The sequence below is a fragment of the Bos indicus x Bos taurus genome, chromosome 27 (assembly GCF_003369695.1).
Source record: "Bos indicus x Bos taurus breed Angus x Brahman F1 hybrid chromosome 27, Bos_hybrid_MaternalHap_v2.0, whole genome shotgun sequence".
Classification (NCBI taxonomy): domain Eukaryota; kingdom Metazoa; phylum Chordata; class Mammalia; order Artiodactyla; family Bovidae; genus Bos; species Bos indicus x Bos taurus.
Window position 1 is genome coordinate 2,279,559 of NC_040102.1, and position 26,717 is coordinate 2,306,275.

A 26,717-nucleotide genomic window follows, 5' to 3' on the forward strand; every position below is an offset into this window, starting at 1 on the left:
ATGCAATGGTCACTCTCATTACAGATACTTGTTATAACACCTGACTCCCTGCACTCGCAAAATCCACCGATGTTTGAGCACACACACACACACACACACACACACACTAGCAGAATCTCAGGGGAGGAGGGAATCATAAAGTCATCAAGGTGAACTGCTCATTAGAGGCTTAAATATGATTTAACAGGTGAGAATGAAAGTGTCTGAAAAGCTCTTCTAAGAGGAGTGATAACAATTTCCTGCTGCACTAAGTGAGTTTTTATGTGCAAAGGGCTTGGGGCAAAGCTGCCAAGTAGCTAGAAATGACTGAGTCCTCGTTAACAGTAAACTGATAAGAGGTTGTAAAGGAAAAGAGCAAGAAGGCACATGCTGGCTGCAGGCCACCCGGGGCCCGCTCAGCTTTGCCAGTTCCGAGCTCGGTGACACCGCCAAGCTCTCTCGGTCTCTGAGCCCTGCTGGCTCATCTCTGAAGGTTAACGCCAGCCCCGGCCAGGTAGGGCTGTGCACTGAGCTCAGCGAGAGGACAGCGGGTGGGGGCCACTAAGGCCCTGCGCCTGGCCGGGGCTGGGCCCGTGCTAAGAGTGAAGGACGTCTTGGGGCCTATTTGGGGAACTGGTTCCAAAATCTGAAAACCTTTACTGAAAATTCAAGTGAAGACCATTTTACTGTTTAGACCAATCTTTTGAATTATGCTGATTTTATTCCAAGACCCAAAACCCTGGTTCTGTTTCAAACAGACACACAGACACAGTCTGGAAATGTGTGCTCTGGGGGCACTGCTCATCAGAAATCTGGAAAAGTCAGCTCTGGAGTATCTCCTGATGAGAACATTATTGTTATTGAGAGAGCTCTGAGGACTTCTTAGTTTCTGGGATTGCTACACTCTTACAGGGTCATATCTTATGCATTCAGTAATACTGCTAATGCGTTCGCTCTTCTACATGTCCATGGGTTTGAGTCAGATTTAGATGTTTTACAATTAATTATAAACTTCTCATTATGCCTTTTCTCAAACATGGCATGAACTTCACCTTGAGCAATGATTTTTAAAAATTTTATTTATTTATTTATTTAATTAATTTTTTTTTACTTTATAATATTGTATTGGTTTTGCCATACATCAACATGCATCCGCCACAGGTGTACACGTGTTTCCCATCCTGAACCCCCCTCCCACCTCGCTCCCCAAACCATCCCTCTGGGCAATGATATTTAAAGATCCCCTTGTAGCCACTCAGGATAGCTGGACCGTGTTTTGAAACCTCAGCGTTAGTAAGAAGGGAGGTCTGAGCACACCTCCTCTTGGAGGTCCTGATGCACTGTTAATGGTGGACCAGCACAAAGGAGGGTGGTTTTCACATCTGTTCTATTTTTTTAGCCTCTGTTAAAAATATCCTGGTGACGAAATTATTTTAGGCTTGTCCTCTACTAAGCTTCACTAGACTATAAGTAAGAACTACTGGGACAAAGCATTAGCTTTCCAGCAGCTGGATAATGGGGTCTCAGATGTGGAGATCTGGGTGGCAGAAAACCCGCCACATTAATGAGGTGGGCAGCGCCAACACAGAAGCCCCCTAACAGAAAGAGAGAACTCCTCTACCCTAAAAACAAATGGAATCCTTTGTCAAATTTCCAAGGGGAAGCTTGATGTCCCTGCTCTTCTCTCCCATCACGCTTTCAAGGATAAAGTCAGTGACCCTCACATGGTGCACGCCCTCGGGCACAGAGCTTGGTCTCTTGTACCACCTCCAGCAGTAGGTAGCAGGGCTCCTTGGAGAAGAGCAGAGTCCATGTTTGGGTGAGGAAAACTCAGGAAGAGCATAAAACACCCCGTCTTTATGAGGAAACACGGCTGATTTCAGAGATGTCAGAGGTTCAAGGGTAAAAGGCACACCCCCTGGCCACAGGGTGACCAACCGAACAACAGATACTAACAAAGACACAAACCAAAAGGCAAGCAAAGAATTCTGTGGAAGCCAGTGATTTTAGAAAAGGCCGCACATCCTCAAGGACGTTCAGAGGAGACAAATGACAAAGTGAGACAGAACAACTCGTGCACAACGCGGGGAGTCAGCGAACGCCCAGCCATCTGCAGAGAATGTCTGTGGCCCCGATGCCTGGAGACGGCTTCAGGCCTGGGGCCTGGTGGAGGCTGTCCACGGACCGGACTCAGCATGAGACCCAGCAGATTAAAGTACCTCAATCGAGAGTCGGGAAAACAGACTTCTGAGAAATCAGCAAGAGGGAGGTAGAGATACAATTCATGGATGGCCAAAGCCCAGTTCTGTCTTCTTTTCACAAATGAGAGTGGAACTGGGCTGCCAGTGGTTCAGTTTAAGAATCAGTGTGTTTTTCATCTTTTACTGTTGTGAGTATGTGAATATTACTGACTGAATACCATTGTCTTATGATTGGTCAGTAGAATTCTGTATCATTAGAACCACCATTGAATAGAAAAATCTGTAATCAATTTTTAAAATCCAGATGTACATCAGAATTATCTGGGAATTTTCTGAAAAATACAAATGCCCAGGTATTGCTTTTTTTTCTGGAGCCCTAGATGTGTTTCTAAAGAGCAGTCAGTTTTAAAAACAACTGGACTATATGAGGATCTTTTACTTTTATCTAGTTTGTTTCACTTTTTCTATTTAATATTCAGTGCTACCATTTCATTTAGTTTACATTCTTTAATTTCTCCATCTCTTTTGTTGTTGTTCTTTCTTAAAACTTTATCAAGTGTAGTAGAAAAGCTTTTGTATACATATATATATATATATATATATATACATATATATATAGTATGTATAATAGATATATTTTAGAAAATTTAAGAATTATTGCCTAGCTAAAAAAAAATGACATTTAATTCCACTTGGTTGACTTAGTATGAATAGAATGCTTGATTTCTAATCTATATTCATTCAAAACTTTGATACAGTTTCATGTATTTTGGCATCTAGTATTACTACTAAAATTCTAGAAATTTATTGTCTTAGTGATTAAAAAAAAAGATTTAAACAAGGCTTAAAACTTCTAATCCAATTCTGAGACTATAAAGAAATACAATGTTATTTAAAAAAAAGAAAGAAAAGAAAGAAATGAACATGTGATACAGTATTATTAATTGAAGGACAGATTTTGTTCCAATTTCACAAAACTTTCTCTAGTGTCCGTTATTTGTTTTCATATCTTATTCAAGACTCCACATTGCATTTGATTGCACTGAGCAGCTTCAGCTGCATGCAACAAATTCTGGTAAATTCTCTTTCAATTTTTATTCTATTACAAATATTTTCTAATTTTCCTTGTTATGGCTTCTTAGGTACCTTCATCATTTAAAAGTGGACATTTATCCATTATACGGAATCTAGAAAAATGGCACTTAAGAATTTACTTACAGGGCAGCAGTGGAGAAGCAGACATAGAGAATAGATTTATGGACATGGGAAGAAGGGAGGAGAGGGTGAGATGTATGGAGAGAGTAACATGGAAACTTACATTGCCATATGTAAAATAGCCAATGGGAATTTGCTGTATGTCTCGGGAAACTCAAACAGGGGCTCTGTATCAACCTAGAGGGGTGGAATGGGGAGGGAGATGGGAGGGAGTTTCAAAAAGGAGGGGATATATGCATACCTATGGCTGATTCATGTTGAGGTCTGACAGAAAACAACAAAATTCTGTAAAGCAATTATCCTTTAATAAAAAATTAATTTTAAAAAGTGGATATTTAATTTGCAAATACATGGGACTTAAAAAGGTAATGTTGATATTAATTTCTCATTTTGATATTAATTTCTCATTTAAATGCTTTCTCCTCTGCAATCACCTTCTGTGCTTTTTTTAGTCTAACTTTATTGAGGCTTTTCATGGCTAAGTTGAAGATCTCTCTTAGTAAATGTCACATTGTACTTGAAAATGCGACAGCTATTTTCAAATATCTTTTGGTATTCATTTCTAACACAATTCCACAGTGATAAGAGAACAGACCCTATAATGATTTCAATACCTTTAGACCGTGAAATTTTTGCATGTTGTTTTATGTCCCTTATGTTTCAGTGTCTCCTAGTTTACAGCCTATGGGAACCTGAATAGAATTTGTATCCTACTGTTGTGTGAAAATTGTATCAATCTTAATTATGTTGAATTGGTTCATAGTGCTTTTCAGGTCTACTATATTCTTCTACTTTTCTGTATATTCATTCTATTAATTTTTAAGAGTTTAATATTGAAACTCCAACTAAAAACCTTAATTTATCTACTTAAAAGTAACTGTAATATATAGGAGAAGGCAATGGCACCCCACTCCAGTACTCCTGCCTGGAAAATCCCATGGATGGAGGAGCCTGGTAGGCTGCAGTCCATGGGGTCGCTGAGGGTCAGACACGACTGAGCGACTTCACTTTCACTTTTCACTTTCATCCATTGGAGAAGGAAATGGCAACCCACTTCAGTGTTCTTGCCTGGAGAATCCCAGGGACAGGGGAGCCTGGTGGGCTGCCGTCTATGGGGTCGCACAGAGTCGGACACGACTGAAGTGACTTAGCAGCATACGTAACCTTGTTATGTATTTTCCAAGTCTCCTGTAAATGTTATTATACTTCCATAATTTAAAAAATTAAAAAGAGAAAAAGAGCAAAAGAATCAGTATTTTTGTAAACACTCTTTTAAATATTAATAGGAGGCTAGGGACCTCCCTGGCGGTCCCGTGATTAAGACTCTGTGCTTCTACTGCAGGGGGTCTGGGTTAAATCCCTGGTCAAGGAACTAGGATCCACATGTCATGCAGAAGGGTCAAAAAATTAAATTAAAAATAAATAAAAAATAAATAAATGGAAGGCTCTCCCTGTAAGTGTACAGCATCCCAGAATGGCAATCTGAGCCCTAAGTATATACGGCTGGAGTGCAGAAGGCAGCCCCCTGTCCAGCACACCCCCCACCTTGGGGTCACAGGACAAACAGGGAGGATGGGAAACTGATGAGACTGGTTATCTGCAGGAGCTCTATGAGAACTCCTCACCCACGAGAGGTGAGCCAGCGCCTGTGTGCAAGTCCCTCTGTCCTGTGTGAAACTGACAGAGGATGTTGGCTGGGAAAGTCTGAAAGAGCAGAAGGTAGAGGCCCCTACTCCTCCTTCACTCGCCTTCTGAGCTTAATGCCTGAGTCTCAGAATCACAGCCTGAGATTCCTGATGGAGGTTGCGGGAAGGAGGGTGCTCACTAATTCAGGTGTCTAATGTGGAGAACTTCAGCACCTTCAGTGACTGGGCAACCAGTCAGACCATGACACCCTGGGAAATGGTGAGGGACCCATGAATAAATAAGCTTCGGGCGGGGGTGCTGTCCACTCTCACTCTGAGCTCCCGGAGGTCTGGACCCTTCCTGATCCGCCTCCGTGATCCTGGTGAAGAGCATCGGTGGGCGTGTCATCACCATTTGCCCCATTCAGATTCATAGACTGAATCAGAGTGAGGATCACAGACAGTGAACTGTTGTTTCTTTTGTCCTTTCCCCATTTTTATTCTGCTTTATTCTTGCTAAGCTGGGTATTTTATAAATTTGACACTGCTCTAACTGCTTGTTTTGTGCATGATAATTTCCTGTGAACAATCCTACTACAGATTGTATATTAAATATGTTTGAATCAAATAGAGCTCTGAACAATACTAATATTGTTTTATTTTTCTATTTATTCATATTTATTACGAACCCATTCAGAAGCTTAACTGCTTATCTTGTACCTATGAGAATCATAATCTCCCTTTTCAAGACAGTTATTATTTGAGAACACAACATCCTTAGCATAAATGCATGAGCTCCCAAGATCCTAATTAGAAGATTTGAATAGTCAGTACATGGCATAAGACTGATCTTTATAAACATAGGCCTGGATTTGTTTTTGAGCTGATTTAAAGTATCTGAGTATTCTATAATAATATTTCAATGTTTGTAAAATATGATTGTTCACAAAGAAAAGCTAACATTAACACTTAAGGCAGCAGTCATATAGTTAAGTATGTTGGATAAAAATATACATTCCTCATTGTAATGAAAAGAAATGCCCTTTGGTTACACCACTAATGCAGAGGATGACAGATGACAGACCATTGAAAGGCAGATGCCGTTGCCATCAGGGATGCGGGAGGGCCTGGGGGCGGGGACACACCTGTCACTCACCTCTGCACCTCGGCCTCTCCTCCCCTGCACTCCACGTGCCATTGGCGTGGCACTGCAGCAGCCGCCGGCCCTCCAGGTAGTAGCCCGGGCTGCAGCTCAGCACCACCTGCGCTCCGTACTCATTCAGGGACCCTGACACCAGCCTCCAGGTGACGTGTTCCGAGAGCTGGGCTTCGATGCCTGGGCAGGTGACCGCTGGAAAGAAATACACTTCATGTTGTCACTTTGTTCTTAAGTGTCAGACCAGGCCTGCTCTCCATGGTGAGGGCCATGGTATATGGAAAGATGCCCTCACCTGGCATGCCAGGCTTTCCCTACCACCCACAGAGCCACACAGAAGTGATTTTGGATGTCCATTGCAGTCCACAGCCTCATGGTAAGTGCACTGGGAAATCCTGCATGAGATGACACGAGAAGGGATAAATCTCTTGCACAGTCTTGCGGTTCTATGAAAGTGATCATCAGGTAAATGGAGGCACGGACAGAACCTCTAACTTCTAATTTGTCCCCAACCTCTGAGAAACTTGAAAGAGTAGCTGACTAGTTGAAAAACCAGCTTCCAGCAAATTCAGAAAGTCAGATGCCCTCATTCCCTGCTTCCCCATGTAATATGCTCTGCATATTACTGGATTTATTAGCACACAAAATCCAAGGCACATGCATTAATACTGTGAAGAAAAGTGTTTAACGAGTTTTAAAGGAGAGAATCTATTCATGCCTTTAGGAAACAAACTAGAATTACAATAGCGACTTAAAAAAAGCAGTAGAGACACCTGTAATAACAGTGGTAATAGCAGTAGTCCTCGCACAGTGTTACTGGAGTGGAGTCAAGGGATTTATGGATATGCTGACAATATATGTAAAATTTGGTACGTGTAAGTATGTACATTTTCTGAAGAGTACAATAATATTTAAAATTAATTTTACAACATTAGAAACTAGAACTCTACTTCCCTAAATATGAAGTTACATCAGCTAGTAACCATCACAGACAAAGCTGAACTGATTGATTAATTTATTGAGCCTGTAAGAAGCATCTAGAGATACCACAGTTTTTTTTTTTCCCCCAGAATGCTATTAATAAATATCTTTTACTTATAAATTCTATACAAGTTCATTACAATTAAATCAGACATATCCAAAATGTTACCAATATCCCATTTAATCTTTTTTAAATAACTTTACTATTACTATGTGCAAATAGACAGAAAAAATAGGCCTTTTTGGTATTATTACAATAATAATATCAGCAAGGGTTACAATATGAAAGGGATTTTCTACTTTGAAAGTAATCCTCTGGGCTTCCCCGGTAGGTGCAGTGGGTGAGAATCTGCCTGCCGGATCCCTGGTCCGGGAAGGTCCCGCGTGCCACGGAGCAACTAAGCCCGGGGCCACAACTATCGAAGCCTGTGCTCTAGAGCCCAGGGCCACAGCCACTGCAGCCTGCACGCCTGAGAGCCTGTGCTCTGCAACGGAAGCCACCACAGTGAGAAGCCCACACACTCGCCACAGCTGGAAAGGCCCAGGCATAGGAACAAAGACCCAGCACAGCCAAAACAATTACTTCAGAAAAAAGTAATCCTTAGATCTAGTTCTCGTAGGTATTTTTTAAGACGAAACAATTACCTAAAATTTACATGCATATATTTTTTAAGACAAAACAATTATCTAAAATTTACATGCATATATTTTTTAAGACAAAACAATTACCTAAAATTTACATGTATATTCATGTGTTCTACCTAGTGATACAAATAATTTTTTTTCCTAACCAGATTACCTTTAGAATTCCAGGCATGACTGCCATTTCTGAAAAGACTTTAACGTCTTTAACTTTACAAATCCATAACTTAATTTCAATCCTACAGCACATTTCAAATAAAATTCACTTCATTTCACCAAGACGGTGCTTCTAGAATTAACTTGATTGTTTTTAATTACTGAACAATCTTTTATAAACTCTATTTCTGCCAAGAAGGATTCAGTGTTGGCGTACACAATGGAACAGAAGCTTTCTTCCACTAATATTATCCACAGCAGTGGTTTCCAAATTCCACATGATCACCTCTTTTGCTTTGTAATTATCTGATTCTGGTTTAATTGTTTGCTTGCCTCTCTGTCTTTCTGCTAGGCTCTAAGCTCTTTTATTGTAAACAGTATGTCCTTCCATAGTTTTCTTTTTTCTTTTTTTGAGATTAATGTCCAACTTAAATCAAGTGCTGGTGACACAGAGTGTGTCTGTATATGAGGGTTTGTGTGAGTGTATGTGCCCTCTGAAAAGTAACATGCCAAAAAAAAGTGTTGTGGCAGAAAAAGCAACAAATAAACAAACAACAACAATAATAAAAAACCCACAAAGAAACTGAGGCAATAAAGCATATGAGTAGAAACTGAGAGTAAAAAAGAAAAAAAGAATAAATATTTATCCAAAGTCTATCTTGCCCTTTGTTTACTAAAGGAAGAGAGGGGAAGGGTAGAGCTTTCCAGAAATTTCTGCAGATGTGATTTTATTTGATATTTTCAAAGACACTTCAAGGAAGAGAGTGTACAGAAATGTCTGAGTCTAAAGCCTACTACGTTTTTCAGGTGGTGATATCTGAGTTATGCTAACCAAGACGATAGCAGAAGACTGGTCCCTGCAAACTGTGGTTACTGGACCCCTTCTTGGTAAGCTTCCCTACATGTGGATCTTTGCTTACAAAACAAGGCAAACATCCCCATGAAAGGATCCCCCTGCCCTGACCTGCCAACCAAGATTTCATAGACGATGCACTTGGCCTGGAAGCAAGGGAGCCATAGCTCTGCACCGGACCTGGGGGCCTTGTAGGAGAACCAGACCAGACACTTCTGCACGCCCAGCACGCCTGCCCATTCTCCCGGAGGCACGCTGAGGAGCAGTCCAGGCCCCCAAATCAGAAACCTGAGAAGTGCTCTCATGAGCTGAGCCTCAGCCCCCACCCTCGGCAGCGTGAGCAGTCCAGGCCCCCAAATCAAAAACCTGAGAAGTGCTCTCATGAGCTCAGCCTCAGCCCCCACCCTCGGCAGCGTGAGCAGTCCAGGCCCCCAAATCAGAAACCTGAGAAGTGCTCTCATGAGCTCAGCCTCAGCCCCCACCCTCGGTCACTGCGTTTTCTCACAGGCACCTTCCCCACCCACCAGTCAGCTCTGAATCGTGGGGAAACTCCACCTGCCTGCACTTGACCCAATTTCATTGAAATATTAATCTCCTTCTGCTTCTTCATTAAAAGCCCATGTGGTCTCTTACTTCTGACTTCAGTATTATGCTTTTGGAACTAACTCATGTTAAGCCATACAGCTGTAGGGCTTGTTTGCATTTCTATATATTCTCCATGGATCAATGTATCCATTCCTTAATGGTAGCCACGGGGGTCGTCTCGCATTCTTGGCTTTTACAAAGTGTAGCTTTGAGCATGTCCTTAGATGAAAATCTTATGCCAGCCTGTAGATATTTTTCTAGGGAGGAACTCCTACTGGCTCTTAAGATATTTTCAACTTTAGGACACACAACCAAATGCTTTTCCAAGGAGACTATGTCAGCTCACCACCTTCACCGGCAGTGCATTAGAGTCCCACTGGCCCAGCATCTCTGTTGATGCAGGTAGCTGGTCTTTTTATTTTGAAAAGTTATATGTCCTGGTGTGGGGTAAGTGCTATCTATTTGACATTCTGCCTTCTTCTCAATGGAACTCCTTAATCAATCCTTAATACGCATCCTTCAAATAAATATCTTTACCCTTTCTAAGTTTGCCTTTATCAGGCTCTTAAACATAGGTTTTGAAGAGTAAAAGTACTAAAACTTAACATATATCTACTTTTTCCTTTGTTATTATTTTTGTGTGTGTGTGTGAGCTTGCAAAGTCTTTACCTGATTCCAGGCTCATGCCGGTGGGCTGGTGGAAAGGGGAAGTTGTCTTTTCACAGATTTATGTTCCACCTTTTCCATTTAGCCTGTTGTCATCCTGCCTTGGTTGTGTCTACGTTGTGGGGCAGGTTCAGACTCACTTTCCCATTTGAGTGTCCCGTTGAGCCACATATTGAAAAGACCTCTGTGTCTTCCCTCATTAGGATGCCATGTTCACTTTGTCAAAAGACCAACCAACATCGTCCCCGGGTCTGTATTCTCTGCCATCGGTCTGTTCCTTGGGCCAGCACCACCCCATTTAAAGCCTGTGCCTGTGTAGTACAACCAGGAATCAGGTGTGCTGTGGAAACACGCCATCTGTGAGTCAGTCTGTCTTTGTGGAGACGTATGAGGAGGACTGGGAGGAGGCACACCTTGTGTTGGGGGGTCTGCTCCACAGCTGGATCTGAGGGGAGGCTGAAAACGGACGCTTCTGGTTTGGAGAACACATACACACACACACACACACACACACACACACACACACACACACACGACGGCAGAGCCCCAGGGTCTCCTAGGACGCGGGCTTCAGACCTCAGTGGTGAAAGGGAAATGACAGGATGATGTGAGGAGAGTCGATGGGGCATCTGTGGGCAGGGAGACTGCCAGTGCCTTTTTCGTCCTTTTTCACTCTTTTCTGTAGTTTCCAGGTTTTACACACTTTACTGATGGCCAGAGAAAAACTAAACAAGGAGTCAAAGGATTTAGCAGCATTGGCCTGATGATCACAAAGAGCATTTTCTTTCAAAAAAAGAATATATTCTGGAAAAAACTGAAAGTTGAGAAAATATTTTTTCAGACAAAAATTTGCAACAGTTGAACTAAGTGCCAATGAAAGAACATGCTGCCTTGTGACACAAAAATATATGTATACATACATCACACAACTGTGTACACACACACATATACACACATACACATACACAAATTATGTAAGATCATGGCGTCCAGTCCCATTGCTTCATGGCAAATAGATGGGGAAAAAATGGAAACAGTGACAGACTTTATTTTGGGGGGCTCCAAAATCATTGCTGACAGTGATTGCAGCCACAAAATTAAAAGATGCTTTCTCCTTGCAAGAAAAGCTATGACAAACCTAGACAGTGTATTAAAAAGCAGAGATATCACTTTGCCAACAAAGGTCCATCTAGTCAAAGCTATGTTTTTTTCACTAGTCATGTATAGATGTGAGAGTTGGACCATAAAGAAGGCTGAGTGCCAAAGAACTGATGCTTTTGAATTGTGGTACTGGAAAGACTCTTTGAGAGTCCCTTGAACAGCAAGGAGATCAAACCAGTCAATCTAAAGGAAATCAACCCTGAATAACCATTGAAGGACTGATGCTGAAGCTGAAACTCCAATACTTTGGTCATCTGATGTGAAGAGTCCACTCACTGGAAAAGACCCTGATGCTGGGAAAGATTGAGAGCAGGAGGAGAAGGGGACGACAGAGGATGAGATGGTTGGATGGCATCACTGACTCAATGGGCATGAGTTTGGGAAAACTCTGGGAGATAGTGAAGGACAGGGTAGACTTGAGTCCATGGGTTCACAGAGAGTCGGACACGACTGAGCAACTGAACAATATCAACGTTGATTATACAAATATAAGACATAAATATAAAAGATTACATAAATCAATGCCTAACAATTTAACAGGAAATTATTTAGAAAAACTAGACGTCTTCTTTTGTGTTCTTATGTTTTAAAATTCCTTCCCACAGCATCAATACTTGGAGGGGTTAAAAAAAGGGAAAGAGAACAGAAACACAGGCTACAGGAGGAATATGGGGACACATCACAGGAGGGAGCTGCATGAGTAATGTACAGAGAACTGAGTACTTTACCTGATAGGGATATTTTCCTTTCATGACATCAGACATCATGGAATAAGGCAAAGCTTGAGGAATGTGCGGACTGACAGTCTCCGTATAGCTGAGCCAGGAGCCAGGGCAGAGACACGAGGAGCAGATGGGAACAGGAAGAAGATGGGCATCGGCAGAGGGGCGGGGGAGCGGGGCTGGGCGCCTGCAGATGGCTTTTGCCAGGCGGGCTGTCACTGTGCCCGGGGCGGCCCTGCCACTCAGAGGCCAGCGAGTGACCAAGCGCATCTCCCTGAGACCCACAGTGACAGGGCCCAGGTGCAGTCAGAAGGCAGCAAAGCAGCTTGCGGGCGGCTGAGCTGACATTCTCAGAGAAAGCAGTTTGTTCTTCCTAACAGAACCGTCTTGGGCTAGCATCCATGGGGGTTTCCCCAGGCACCGGCCAGCCCCCCAGCTGCCTGAAGTCACGGGCCATGAGAGTCCTGCTGCTTCCACAGATGTGCTCTCCCAGTGTTTCCAGAAATAGACACCTTTTTCACACTGCATGTCTAAGGGTATATGTAATTTCACACTAAGTGATCCTCACAGGCACACGGGGTCAGGGCACACTGGTGGTGTGGTTGTTGTCATCAGTATTTTACAGACCAGCCAGTGAGGTCGGGCAGGACCGAGCAGGCTTGGGCAGGTCCTGCCCCAGCCCAGGCAGGACCCCTACCTGCGCACCTCTGGGCCTGTCGTCCCGTCCACCAGTTGACAAGGGTACTTACTCTGTAAGTGACTAAAACCAGTGACACCAATTACAGCAGCGAGGACTGCGGGCACATCAGCATGTGAATATCACCTAAGTAAGGACAACTGTTAAAGAATGCTTTAAAATGCTGGTCCATCTGGAACTGTAGTAAAAGAAAGTGTTTTGTTTTCATCAATGTTATCAAATAGCACTTATGACAATGGTAAGTGAGCCAACTGCCAGGTCAAATTTAGTTAAATTAAACATTTTCCATAACAGGCAGCTTTAGCTGGATTGATAGAAAGTGCTCCATCTGCCAGTTTATCTCATATTCCTTCCTTTTTTAAAAACAGAAATACAGATTATCTTCTATCACCTTGAAAAAAAAAAGGCACACAACTCATACGGAATAATTTTCTTCTATTTCAAAAAAATTCAAGAGCAGATGTATAGATAGCCACTCTCGAGTCACATGGTCACTCCTATTAAGGGTTGACATGGTTGATGCAGTTTTGTATAAAAACACCTAAATTACTATTTAGAAGTACTCTTCTCAAATTATACCCACTGAAGGCACAGACAATAAAGTTTCTGTGCAGAAAGGATGCAGTTTTTCCATCTTGTGAATGTTGCAGAGACAACACCAAACATTTCACATTTTGCTCAAGAGAGACTGACTTTTCATTTTACCATGAGTGGTTCTGATTTATGACAGAGTCGTCCCACCAGTGGCGAACCAGGCAGGCTGACAGTTGTTTTGTTTCAGATATTCAGACAGCGGCAGCGGTGCCACCATGAATAAAACCCTCCGGTCTCCCCTCTCGTGAATTACAGGTCCTGCTCATAAATCTTCTGTGAAATTCTAATCGAGATGCAGGGGTGCAGGCGTCTTCTCTCTGTAACAGACTTCCCCCATCACAGTCAATGTGCGCGAGTGCTTTCTGCTACCATGTTCAGTTCAAGAACATTTAATTAGATTTATAAAATTATGATCTGATGCCACTGGAGTAAAATGATTTAATCAGACTCATAACTATCTGTGGGGACTTCCTGGGGTGGCTCAGTGGTAAAGAATCCACCTGCCAAGCAGGAGATGTAGGTTTGATCCCTGGGTCGAGAAGATCCCCTGGAGGAAATGGCAACCCACTCCAGTATTCTTGCCTGGAGAATTCCATGGACAGAGGAGCCTGGCAGGCTACAGTCCATGGGGTTGCAAAGAGTCGGACATGACTGGCAACTAAACAACAACAACATAACTACTTGTGTTCACAACCCAGCAGAGCTTTCAAGGTTCCACTCACAGTCTGTACTTACTGGCTGGGGACAGGCTGAGCTAGCCTTGGTTCTTTTGACTCGAAAGGAGAGGAGCACACTGCTTTGGCTTCGGTAAGTCAGGGGCATGAAGTGGGGATGCCCAGGGTACTGCTCTGACGTCAGTGCATTTCATGCCATCTGACTTCAACATGGCCCTGTGAGGAAGCCTTTCCAGAAAGGCTAGGTTGAGAGCCTGGAATTCCTAAGGGCGATCATTCTTTTTAAATGAGCGCTTTAACCTCAGAGCTAAGTCAGACTGCATGATTAGCTATGAGTTATTTAGAATAAGAGCAGGTGGATACATAGAGTTTTGAAGTGAGCTTGTCAGGCATTGCTCAGAGGCTCACCCAAGTTACTGGCTCTTGAGAGGCACAGACCACAGACGAGCTGGTCCTTTCTCCTCCGAGGTTCCTGCCTGAGCCTGGACTCTCAGGACTCTCAAGTTCTCAGTGATCTGGGATTGCCAGATTTCTGCCCATTCTTGCAGTTTCCAAAACCTTCATGAGATCGCACATTTTTTTCCTGCCCTGGGCTTTTTGTCATTTTGTTACTGTGGTCGGACTTAATTTAAAAAAAAAAGTTAGGAGAACATTTACATCACTAACTAGAACTGTGTCCAATAACCAATATTCTGCAGCCTAAATGCCACCCATGAAATCTGATTTCAACAAGAAAATATTGAAATAACCTCTTCCACTTAGTGATCCTAAGTGGCAAATGTTTAGATTTTTGTTTTCAATTCTTCAATCCAGGTTCCATAAAAAAAATCCATTTAAAAAATTACATATCATAGCTAATTTTATAATTACATGAAATGAGTTTAAACCGACCCTTGGAAAGGATGAAAATTGAATGCTTTTCTTTTTTCCATCTCTCTCTCTTTTTTTTTTTTTGGCTGTGATGTACATATAGCCTGTGGGAGATTAGCTCCTGGACTAAGGATCAAACCTGGGGCCCCAGCAGTGAGAGCACTGAGTCTTAACTACTGGACAGCCAGGGAAGTCCCTGAAGGTAGTACCTCTAATCCAAGTGTCTGTAAAAAGAACATGTAAGAGGGGTTCCACGGTGACCCAGCCTTTCTGACTTAGGAGTGTTTTCTAAACTAAATTCACTGCAAGTCACTTCAGGTCATTGAGTCTTCATTGGAACTGATGATATATGGTCTTCAGAGGGGTCTGAAAGAGGGGGCCCCATGCAGCTCCTGTCTGAGAGGAGACCATGTCCTGCACTGAGCAGTGGTCAGGTGTTTGACAAGAACAACAAATGAGGGAAAGAGAGCGAGCAAATTAAGTGGCATCAGACCACACTGCGGACGGTCCATTCATTCATTCATTCTAGAAATATTTATAAACTTACAAACGTGAACCAAAGCTACACCTGCCCTTGAGCAGTGTTAATGTGGAGAGGAATAACAAACACGCCGGTGCTCAGGGGCCATAAAGGACCTGGGTACCACAAACCCTGCATTTCCCATTCTTCAACCTCTGTGCAAACCCCACTTTCTCATATTTATCAGGGAGCCACGGGGAGCTGTTCATAGTTCACAATTCTAACTAAAATGCAAAAAGCTAGAGGAACCTATATTCAATCTTTGGAAATGAAATAAAAGAGATGGGAACATTATACAGAGTAGAACATACATGGCCCTGAAAATAAAGGACTGAAAACACAATTGAAATGACAGAATCTGAGTCCTTTAAACAGCTTACTTCCCCCAAAGCATCACAGTCCTAAAAGAACGTGAAACGTTTGCACAACAGTGAGATGCAGCCTTAAGACGGTCTTTCCCCACAATGTGCAGCAGAGAGGTTTGTCACCCACTGGTGGTCTCCAGTAAGCAGCTTCCGCAGACTGGCAGAGGCCTGCCCTGCTTGGAAGAGCCCACGCCCGCCCCACAGAATGCTGCCTCCAGAGGGTGAGCAGCTGGACCCGGCCCTATAGTCAGTGAGCCGCTCACCACTTCGTGCGGGCTAATGAGGTACTTGTGATCCACCAACACCTTGTCCAGGAGTGGAAGGGCGTCCCCCTCCCCGCCTTTTCCCTCCGTTTCCTGAGCCCACATTAGGCACATGGACAGGTCTCAGAGCCCCGAGGATGAGACTGGGCCTTAGGAAGGGGCACTCGCCCCTGGGCCACCCGCCTGTCTTGCCTGTTGCGGTGCAGAGAATGGACTGGTGCACACAGCTAGCTGGGGAAGGAGAGGGAGGGGCGAATTGAGAGAGCAGCGCTGACACGTGGACACCACCGTGCTTAAAGTAGTTCCCTGGCGGCAGGCTGCCACAGAGCACAGGGAGGCCAGCTCTGTGACGGCCTAGAGGCATGGGGTGGGGTGAGAGAGAGGGTTGAAGTATAATTATGACTGAATGGTGTTGGTGTTTGGCAGAGAGCAACACACCACTGTAAAGCAACTGTCCTCCAATTAAAAAAAAAAATGCCCCTTTGATCTGGGCTTTCATTTCACAGCTGACCGCAGTCTTGGGAGAGAGCTAAGGGCTCACAGCTTGCACATGGAGCTTTCACTACTCCTCCCCACAGAGCTTTAATACATAATTTTAGAAATGCATTTGTAGCTTGCCATGATGAATTTGCATTCAGATCAGGGGTGGCCTGGCCTTCCTCCCACAGCTTTGCTAACATCTTAACTGATATCTCTTGTCAAGGCCCAGTGCAGGCAAGAAGGACCCTCTACAGCCACTGCACACACAGGACACAGCAGTCCAGCACCACGTGGCTGGCAGCCAAGGGCCAAGCACAGGCCTGACTCTGGCTGGGATTCCCTGCAGCCCTGGGTGGGCACTCATGCACCCTCTGAGGGCAGCAATAACAATGGTGACTTTTTGTTACAGGGACTTGAAGATGGAATGCGGGTGAGTGCTCAGCAAGTGCTCAGCACAGAGAGAAAGTCCACAATGCAGGTGAACGGCTGGTCTGACGCTCAGTTTAGCAATACGATCTATGATTAAATGACGCTCATCCAATTGTTAAATGATGATATAATTGGAACTCTACATGAAAACAGAAATAATTAATAAAGAAACACAAGTATGATAAGGCCATGTTTTGAGGGGCTAAAGGGATAAATACCTCAACATTGGCTCAGACAGTAAAGAATCTGCCTGCAATGCAGGAGACCCATGTTCAGTCCCTGGGTTGGGAAGATCCCCTTGAGAAGGGAATGGCAATCCACTTCAGTATTCTTGCCTAGAGAATCCCCATGAACAGAGGAGCCTGAAACAATCCATGGGGTCACAAAGTCAGACATAACCGAGCAACTAAGCACAGCACAGCACCACATGCATACACATATGTGTGTTATGTATGACTATGTGTATAAATCCTTTACAGACAAGTGAGTGCAGACATACATATGCACAAATAGATAATTTATGTGCAATCTTTGTTCCTCGATTGGGCTATTTGCAGATGATATAAAGCTGTTTCGTGTGGCTTTAATTTACTCCTTCTTTCCTTAAATGTATATACCTTGGATTTAATCACTTAATGTCCTCATGGTGCCCAAGGTGGAGCAAGTCCTTAATATATTATTAATGAAAAACTTGTCTCTCTGATAACTTTAACTGAAAGAGGAAAAAGTCCCCCGCACATTGGGATTTTGTTTACTGTTGGCAGGTAATCTTAGTGGTTTTGTTTTTCTCCTGAAAGCAGAGGGCGAGGAGCACATTTGCTCATCACTGTCAGACCAGCAGACCTGGGACACTCATCCCAAACCGCTCTCCCTAGTTCATCACGGCATGAGCATCATTTATGCCGTCAATGGTCCAAATCCAGCTTCGGTAAATAATTAAAATGGAAAGAATGAACCTCAAACGTCTGCCCTGAGATTTGTACAACTGGGGGATGCATGCGAACTGAAATGCAGTTATTTATTATAATCTTCATTCTAGTAAACCCAAGGGCAACATGAACTCAGTTTATTTACCATTTACAGTTACTACTTATCAAAGCTGAAGTGCTTCTTATCTCTTGAGGTTCCAGTACTGATCTACATATTTTTCAGATGCTAAAGAAACTTATACAAACTGTGTCGTACCAACATAGGAACTGGCCTTGGGGAAATACACATCTCAGAATTTAATAGTAACCAAACTTTCTGACTAAGAGGAAAAGTTTTATGCTTACTCTGCTCAGTTTCTTCAATTGAAAAAATGTGAAAAAGATAAACCTTCCCCTCAAAAAATTAAATAGATTTTCCAGCCTTTGAACACCAAGGAATTTTAATGAAGTCTAATAAACAAAGGGAAAAATACTTGAAAGTTTGAGACTGTACTTAGCAAATTTAAGGTTGATTTCCCATTTTACTATAAATATTATATTTATCTTCCTGTCCTACTGAACAAGTACCAGTCAGTGTCAAAAAAGGCTTTAAAATGCAAATTGGCTTTTCCCCATTTAACAATCATTTAACTGAACAAATAACTTTCTTAGGCTGGGGACCTCATGTGTATGTAAGAAACTGTTTTGTTATTTAATTTTTTCATTACAACTTTAAAGCAGTTGCACATCTAGATGTGCATTTAAAACAGAAAAATCAAATATATTCATAAATGAAACCACTCTATGTGCCGTAACATAATGCTTTATGTGAGCACAAAGCAGCTCTCTTAATTGATGTAACATGTGCCTTTGAACTGCCAAAGACCTCTCATTCCTGATTTTCACAGAAAATTTTAGGCATGAATATACATTGTCTTTGAAATCACTTGGTTCTGCTACAATATTCAAACATAACTTTACTCCCTCCTTACCATCAGCTATTTAATACTTTTTAGAATGAATTATATGTTAGATTAAAGTAGCACCTTTTCCTTCTGTTTATGCTCTTGGTTTTTATGAGACTTAAAAATCATGAGAGAAATCAATTCCAAGAGGCAGAACCACACAGAGTTTAGGAATAGGGTCTCCCGGAACCGAACCACGACTCGGCTACTTTGTCTGTGGGTTTGGTCAACGTAACCACTTCATCCTGGTTCATATCTAGATGCTGGGATAACAAAACTGCCTTCCTCAGTAGGATTAAAAGGGTCAATTTGTGTAAAGCTTTGGGCATCTAGCCTGGAAGATACGGGAGTCTGAGACCAGTCTTACATGAGCTATCATCCATATGGTGTGCCCCTTAATGCCTAAATGGCATCAGTCTCAAACTTGAGCTGGGGCAGGTTCCCAGGTGGTGCTGATGGTTTAGTCACTAAGCCATGTCCAGCTTTTTGTGACCCATGGACTGTAGCCCACCAGGCTCCTCTGTCCATGGGATTCTCCAGGCAAGAATACTGGAGTGGGGTGCCATTTCTTTCTCCAGGGGGTCTTCCTGACCCAGGGATTGAACCTATGTCTCCGCTTGGTCAAGCTGGTTCAGGTTCCTAGGTGGCCTCTCCATAATATCTGCCTTTTGCAGAAGTGAGTGCAAAATAATCAAATTAATGAATTTCATCCTAATTGCCAGGAGAACTCCTGGGAGGATTTAAGCAGTGAAGTGTCATGTTGTGATTTGTACGTGCTTAAATGAGGAGCCGGTGGCTGTGTGGAAGGAGACTGTCGGTGGTGACTTGGTGTATGTGGGGCCTGAGCCGGCAGACGAGTGTACTGGGTGGAGTGGGTGGAGGTGACGGGACATGATGCAGCAAATGCAGGGCGGGAGGAGGATGGCTCGGAGGAGAGAACTGGGGGTCCAGACTGTGGTTCTGAGCTCTCTTCTTGGCTGTGGGTAGCCAGGAACATCCTAGGACGTCTGATCTCTAGGCGTATTTCACAAGTGTGGGAACTCTCATATGTCTTCTCCTTATCACCCCCGCTTATCATGAGATCTATTTGATATTTAAACTGTCTCTTTATGGGCTCATGAGATGAAGGGCCTGCGCTCAGGCCACAGCACAATGCACTGGGCCCCCAGGCAGGCCTGGGGAGGTCACGGCCACTGTGCTTTTGGGATGCCCAGAGCTTTGGTGCCAAACCAAACGGTCACCACATGGCTTTACCGGTGGTAGCAGGGGACCTCCAACAGGACACCATGACCACAACAAAATGCTTCCCCAGACGTTTTCATGATGTGACCTATCAAATGTATCTGGTTGCAAATTGTGAACTTTGGATATTTCAGTTATTTACTTTGTATGAATTTAGCAAGAGGAGAAAACACTACCTTCTCCAGAGGACTGTTAGTATCACTATATGTTGCAACATAGACAAGTGTTTAGAATTACCACTCAAAATACGGGTGTAGGTCATCACTGTCATCTCAGCAGACCTAGCTCAGTCCCCACAGGAGCACTGCCTCCTCCATAAAGACTGACCAGGCACTCATGTTACCTTCTCTATGTCTGTCTGTCTGTCTTCTCTCCCGTAGAGCTTACATCATTCTGTCTGTCCAAAACCCCATGCAGACAGTCAGGCTGAGGTCCTGGCAGAGCACAGGTAAGCTAGGGCACCTTCAGGTCTCCTGTTAAGAGTGACTCTCAGACTTAGGGAGACCTCACCCACTTTCCCAATGGAATTCAAGAAATGCTGTCTGCTTCCCTCTCTTTGAGCCTCTTCTTTCTCCATCCTCAACCTGAGACTCAAAAAGCTATGTTGTGCTTCTTTTTCTCATAATTCTCACATAGTAACCACTCATGGTGAATATCTAGAATGCTAATCTATTTATTGGCAGGAAGAGGAGAGTGAAAAAGATAGCTAAAACCTCAACATTCAGAAAACTAAGATCATAGCATCCGGTCCCATCACTTCATGTCAAATAGATGGTGAAAAAATGAAAACACTGACAGACTTTATTTTCTTGGGCTCCAAAACCACTGCAGATGGTGACTGCAGCCATGAAATTAAAATATGCTTGCTCCTTGGAAGAAAAACTTTGATAAACCTAGATAGTGTATTAAAAACTAGAGACATCAGTTTGTTGAGAAATGTCCATATATGGCAATGGTCTTTCTGGTAGTCATGTACAGATGTGAGAGTTGAACCATAAAGGAGGCTGAACACCAAAGAAATGATGCTTTTGAACTGTGGTGCTGGAGAAGACTCTTGAGAGTCCCTTGGGCTGCAAAGAGATCAAACTAGTCAATCCTAAAGGAAATCAGTTCTGAATATTCATTGGAAGGATTGATGCTGAAGCTGAAACTCCAATACTTTGGCCACCTGATGCTAAGAACTGATTCACTGGAAAAGACCCTGATGCTGGGAAAGATTGAAGGCAGGAGAAGGGGATGACAGAGGAAAGAGATGGTTGGATGGCATCACCGACTAGATGGACCTGAGCCTGAGCAAACTCTGGGAGATGGTGAAAGACAGGGAAGCCTCGTGTGTTGCAGCCCATTGGGTTGCAAAGAGTCGGACACAACTGAGTGACTATAAACAACAATAAACCACTTGCATTAGAATTTTTGAGATGAAGGTGTAGTTGTGCATTGTTTTACCCAATGAAGAGTTGCCTTAACATAAACATGACTCATACAGATATTAAAAAAAAAAAAGAAAAAGTCTGTGTTTATACTGAAAGGCATTCTGTCCTACATATATTCAGGAAGAACTGAACTGGCATTATAGTGACAGACTGACTGTGCATGTTCACTTCTCTATCCTGAGGAAGAACAGGCCCCCATGAGAGACACCTTTCAGTTAAGCTAAGGATAAAGCTTCCATGGTTAAAATAAATACCTCAGGGACTGTGTATCTGTGACCCCCAATGAGCTGTATTATCTTCAAGCAAAATGATTTCCCTATAGCTTTAAAGAAAACAGAGGTATCCATGTCTACCTGGACATTTTCACTAAAATCAAATATGCACCTAGAGATATTTACAATCCCAAACAGGATGGATTTTATAGGAAACTGAAAATTTTTCTATTAGGTCAGTTTCCTAGTAAAAACAGAAACGAGGAGACAGCATGACATAGACACAGAGATCAACATAACAGAAGAGAGAGCCTGAGACCCTCACATAAACAGAGCTGATTTTTGACAATTGATCAAAAGTCAATACAAATGGAAAAAAGATAGTTTTTCAACAAATGGTGCTGGAACAACTGGAGATCTACATGCAAAAATAAATGCTGGCACCCTCTAGAAAAACTCATTTGAAATGGATCAAACACCCAAATGTAAAGCACACAACTCCTAGAAGATAACACAGGAGAAAATCTATGTGACCTTGATTTTGGGGACAATTTTTTCAGGCACAAGATAAAAGGTATGCTCCATGAAAGAAAGAACTGATCAGCTAAACTTGATTACAATTAAAAACTCTGCAAAAGACACTGTCAAGAGAATGAGAAGACTGGTCATAGACCAGGAGGAAAAATTTGCAAAAGACACATCTGATAAAGGATTCTTATCCAAAATATACAAAGACCTCTTAAAACTCAACAATAACAACAAAAAATGAATGTTCTGATTAAAAATGTGCAAAAGACCTAATTTGAAACTTCACCAAAGAAGGCAGACAGATGGCAAATAAATGTGTAAAAAGATGCTCTACATCATATGTCATCAGAGAGATGCAAATTAGAACAAGGGTGTACCAGCACACACATACGGGAACTGTCAAAACCCCAGCACTGACAGCATCAGATGCTGGTGAGGGTGTGGAGCAACAGGAAGTCTCATTCATTGCCAGTGGAAATGCAAAAGGTACAGTCACCTTGGAGGACATGTGGTGGTTTCTTACAAAGCTGAACATACTCTTATCATGTGATCCAGCAATCATGCTCCCTTACAATTATGCAAAGGAGTTGAAAATTTATGTCTACACAAAGCCTTGCACACAGAGGTATATAGCAGCTGTATTCATAATTGCCAACATTTGTAAGCAACCAAGATACCCTTTGGTAGTTGAATGGATAAGTACACTGTGGTCCATCCAGACAGTGGAATTTTATTTCGCTAAAAAGAAATGAGTCATTGAGTCATGAAAAGACATGGAGGAATCTTAAAGGCATATTACTGAGTGAAAGAAGCCAGTCTGCAAAGGCTACTGACTGATTCCAAACTCTACAACATTCTGGAAATGGCAAGACTATGGAGATAGCAAAAAGGTCAGTGGGGGCCTTTTTACTATTCTCATTGAGGGATGAGGATTGTCTCAGTGGTGCCTTCCTGACTTTCTGAAAATGCAACGAATATTTGCAAAAGAGAAAAACATAGGTTAAAATGACAGCAAGGAAAATAAAACCTGTGGAGGGAAGTTGATTATTTTTGTAAACATTTATATGTTCACACCTAGAAAGTTAAAATAATTTTAACATGACCAAAATACTATACATAAAAAAGTCAATAAATTAATTTTATAATTGAAGACTTTGATATAATGTCTTAAGAGTAAAAATACTGTATAAGTAGAAATACTATGTAGTTTTCAATTTTTAGAAACTAGGTAGGTAGATTATTTCCAATTTGAAGCTAGTTTAACATAGCTTCAATGAAAAGTGTGGTATACAGTGTGTGTGTGGGCACGTACAAGTGTGTGTGTGTGTGTGTGTGTGTGTGTGTGTGTGTGTGTGAACTTTTGTTCTCTTTGGCTTTGTGTTATGGAGTTGATTATTTTTTTTTAAGACTACAGTTTAAGAATGAGTCCAAACTTTTGATTCTTTTAAGAATATCATCATATACTCTTAATAGCTTTCCAGAGAACTCACCCTATTTCACAAATCAGTGATGCATTTATTGAGCATCAGTGTGTTACACAGAGCAGGTGATGTACAAATAGACCCAGGCACCACCTTGACACTCAGGGAACTCAGTGAGATGGGAGACGCAGAACAAACTTTGTTGAATTATGTTTTAATACTTTGTGTAGAGTGCTTGATGTCTCAATAACCTCCTGATTGAATCTCTCCAAACTGAACATGGCAGCAAGGCCAGGACTTTCTGTGTACATTTCATAGTCTAGGTGCTGATGGACCCAAAATATGATCCGCCTTCACGACCACAGAGGTTATGTTGATGGTTAGAGTGGCTGATACGGAATAGACTGATGTAACATGACCACAAGCCAGAGACAAAAGCTCATATGCTGAGGGAAAGGATCTTGCACTGTGGAGTACAGAGTTCTCACCCATGTATCTGTTCCTCCTTAAATCTGTGAAGCCAGGCAGAGCATTGGACACTTACGTTTGCATGTGGGGGGCTTCCCCCTGTTGCTCCAAAATCCATCCTCCTGACACACGGCTGTAGCTTGCTGACTAGCATCCAGCTTGAAGCCCTCATTACAATCATAGGTCACTTTACTGTCCAGTGTGAACTCATTCCCTGTAAATGAACCATTTCCTGGGGACTCTGGGATTCCACAGGACACAGCTGAAGAGAAAAAAAACAAAAAAACAAAAACAAAAAACGACAAGTTCAGGGTTATTCTGACAAGATGCGATGAAATTTTCTTCTTTTCTTTTTCTGTGTCTCATCTTAAAGGTATATAAAAACTGTTAAATATTAGCATTTCTCATGTGTGGCATAAACAGGCACATTTACAAAGTTGTTTCGGTCTTAAGAGTTAATGAGAGACGATGAAAAATGGGTCAAATACAGTATCTTTAAAATTTATTATTCCAGAAGGTATGTCTGGTGGCTCTCAGATTCATCACATGGACATTATCAGACGGTCATGGTGAAGAGAACAGTGTAATGTGTTATATTTCATTTAATATGGGGAAGGAAGCATAGATTAATATCTTTACCATCACAAATTTATCACCATACTGACTCTTTGGGTTTGAGATTTCATTGGAATCAGAGTTAGGAATAGCTCACCTCAGGTCTTAACCTCCCACAGCTTAAGTCCCCTCACCCCACTCGCCAAAGATTCATTTTACTTAAAGCACAGGAAATTTTGTTTCAAGACAAATATTACCTTAGCTAAGAGCATCAATGCATCCATTGTTATAAAATGTATGAATTTATCAACTATCAGTCAAAAAGCAGGGGCTTCAGAACTAAGGAATGAAGGGAGATACTCAGAACAGAAGGCTCAGTTCTACAGGGATGGACACACAAGCCAGTTTTTTAAAAAAAATTAGTTAATTTATTTCAATTGGAGAATAATTACTTCACAATATTGTGATGATTTTTTCTATACATCAACATGTATCAACCACAAGTATACATGTGTGCCCCCCATTCTGAACCCCCCTCCCACCACCCTAGCCTGAAAGGCTGGGCAAGAAAGTGGTACCAAAGAGGAAGGAATTTTTAACAACTAGTAAGATGAACAAAGAAGTTATTATAAGCACTTCCTTCTTAAATTTACTAGCTCTGACCCCGACTTATTTACCGTGAGATGAAACAACAAAAACAACTCTGAATTTAAATAAGTTACAGTAAGGAACCCAGGGTTTTCCCAGGTATTGTAAATGATAAAGAATCTGCCTGCCAGTGCAAGAGAGGCAAGAGATGTGGGTTCGATCCCTTGGTTGGGAAGATCTCATGAAGGAGGAAATGGCAACCCACTCCAGTAGTCATACCTGGAGAATCACATAGACAGAGGAGCCTGGTGGGCTACACTTGGTGGGTCCAAAGAGTTGAATACAACTGAGTGAGTGAGCACACAGAATCCATAGTAACGGAAGGTGATAAGACAGGAATGTCCCCAAATACACATACAACTTAGGAGCACTTGTCAAAGGAAATCTTTGCAATCACTAATTTAAGGATCTTCTTTTATTCAATCTACATCGAAGATGTTATGGGTTTTGAAGCATCATGGATTTTAAATTTAGATCATTTAAAATATTTCCCACATAGCTTCCAATAAGAATACACACCTAGTAAGATAAAGCAGGAACGACTGGTTGAAAAAGTTTATATAAACATATAATTTTATGGGTAAGGAAGAGGGTCAGAAAGATGGAATTATTCACCTGGATTAGCACAGTGACTTTGTTTAAAACCTGGGGCTGGAGAACAGACCTGATTCCCAAGTGAGACCTCCTTCTGCTCTATAGGCACCCAGGTCACCTGCGGCTAAGTCTGAGTTTTTTGGTTGCTGTCTTTGATTTTTTTTTCTGTATCAAGATCTTCAGTAAATGCAATAGGGAGTTATCAGAAGAGTTAAAGAAAATGTAGCACTGATAAGAATCCAAGTTCTAGAAAAATTTAAACTCCAAAGTTTCTCTTATGCTTAAATTTATGATCAGCTATTTCAACAATCTGAAATATATATATATACGTGTGCATGTGTATGAGTGTATATGTACATATGTGTGTGAGTGTGTAGATATATATATATATGAGTGTATATGTATATATGTGCATGAGGGTACATGTACATATGTGTGTGTGGGTGTGTGTGTATGAGTTCAGTTCAGTTCAGTCGCTCAGTCGTGTCCGATTCTTTGCGATCCCATGGACCGCAGCACCCCAGGCTTCCCTGTCCATCACCAATTCCCAGAGCTTGCTCAAACTCATGTCCATTGAGTCAGTGATGCCATACAACCATTTCATCCCCTTTCGTCCCCTTCTCCTCCTGCCTTCAATATTTCCTACCATCAGGGTCGTTTCCAATGATTCAGTTCTTCATATTGGATGGCCAAAGTATTGGAGTCTCAGCTTCAGCATCAGTCCTTCCAATGAATATTTAGGACTGATTTCCTTTACAATTGACTGGTTTGATCTCTTTGCTGTCCAAGGGACTCTCAAGAGTCTTCTCCAACACCACAGTTCAAAAATATCAATTCTTTGGTGCTCTGCTGCTGCTAAGTCGCTTCAGTCGTGTCAGACTCTGTGCGACCCCATAGGCGGCAGCCCAC

The 26,717-nt window shown here is 42.3% G+C and overlaps 1 protein-coding gene across 3 annotated transcripts in view; it reads right to left on the reverse strand.

The window, feature by feature from the left end:
• Positions 1–26,717, reverse strand: part of CSMD1 (CUB and Sushi multiple domains 1) — a 2,076,272-nt gene that overhangs the window by 74,545 nt on the left and 1,975,010 nt on the right. For all 3 annotated transcript variants that reach the window (XR_003509135.1, XM_027530260.1, XM_027530259.1), the window contains exons 50-51: positions 24,088–24,273; positions 6,177–6,371 (exon numbers count right to left, since the gene is read on the reverse strand). Coding sequence is in view for 2 of the 3 variants with exons in the window: in XM_027530260.1 (XP_027386061.1) it covers positions 6,177–6,371; positions 24,088–24,273 (381 nt within the window). In the remaining variant the exon portion in view is untranslated. The remainder of the gene's footprint in view (positions 1–6,176; positions 6,372–24,087; positions 24,274–26,717) is intronic.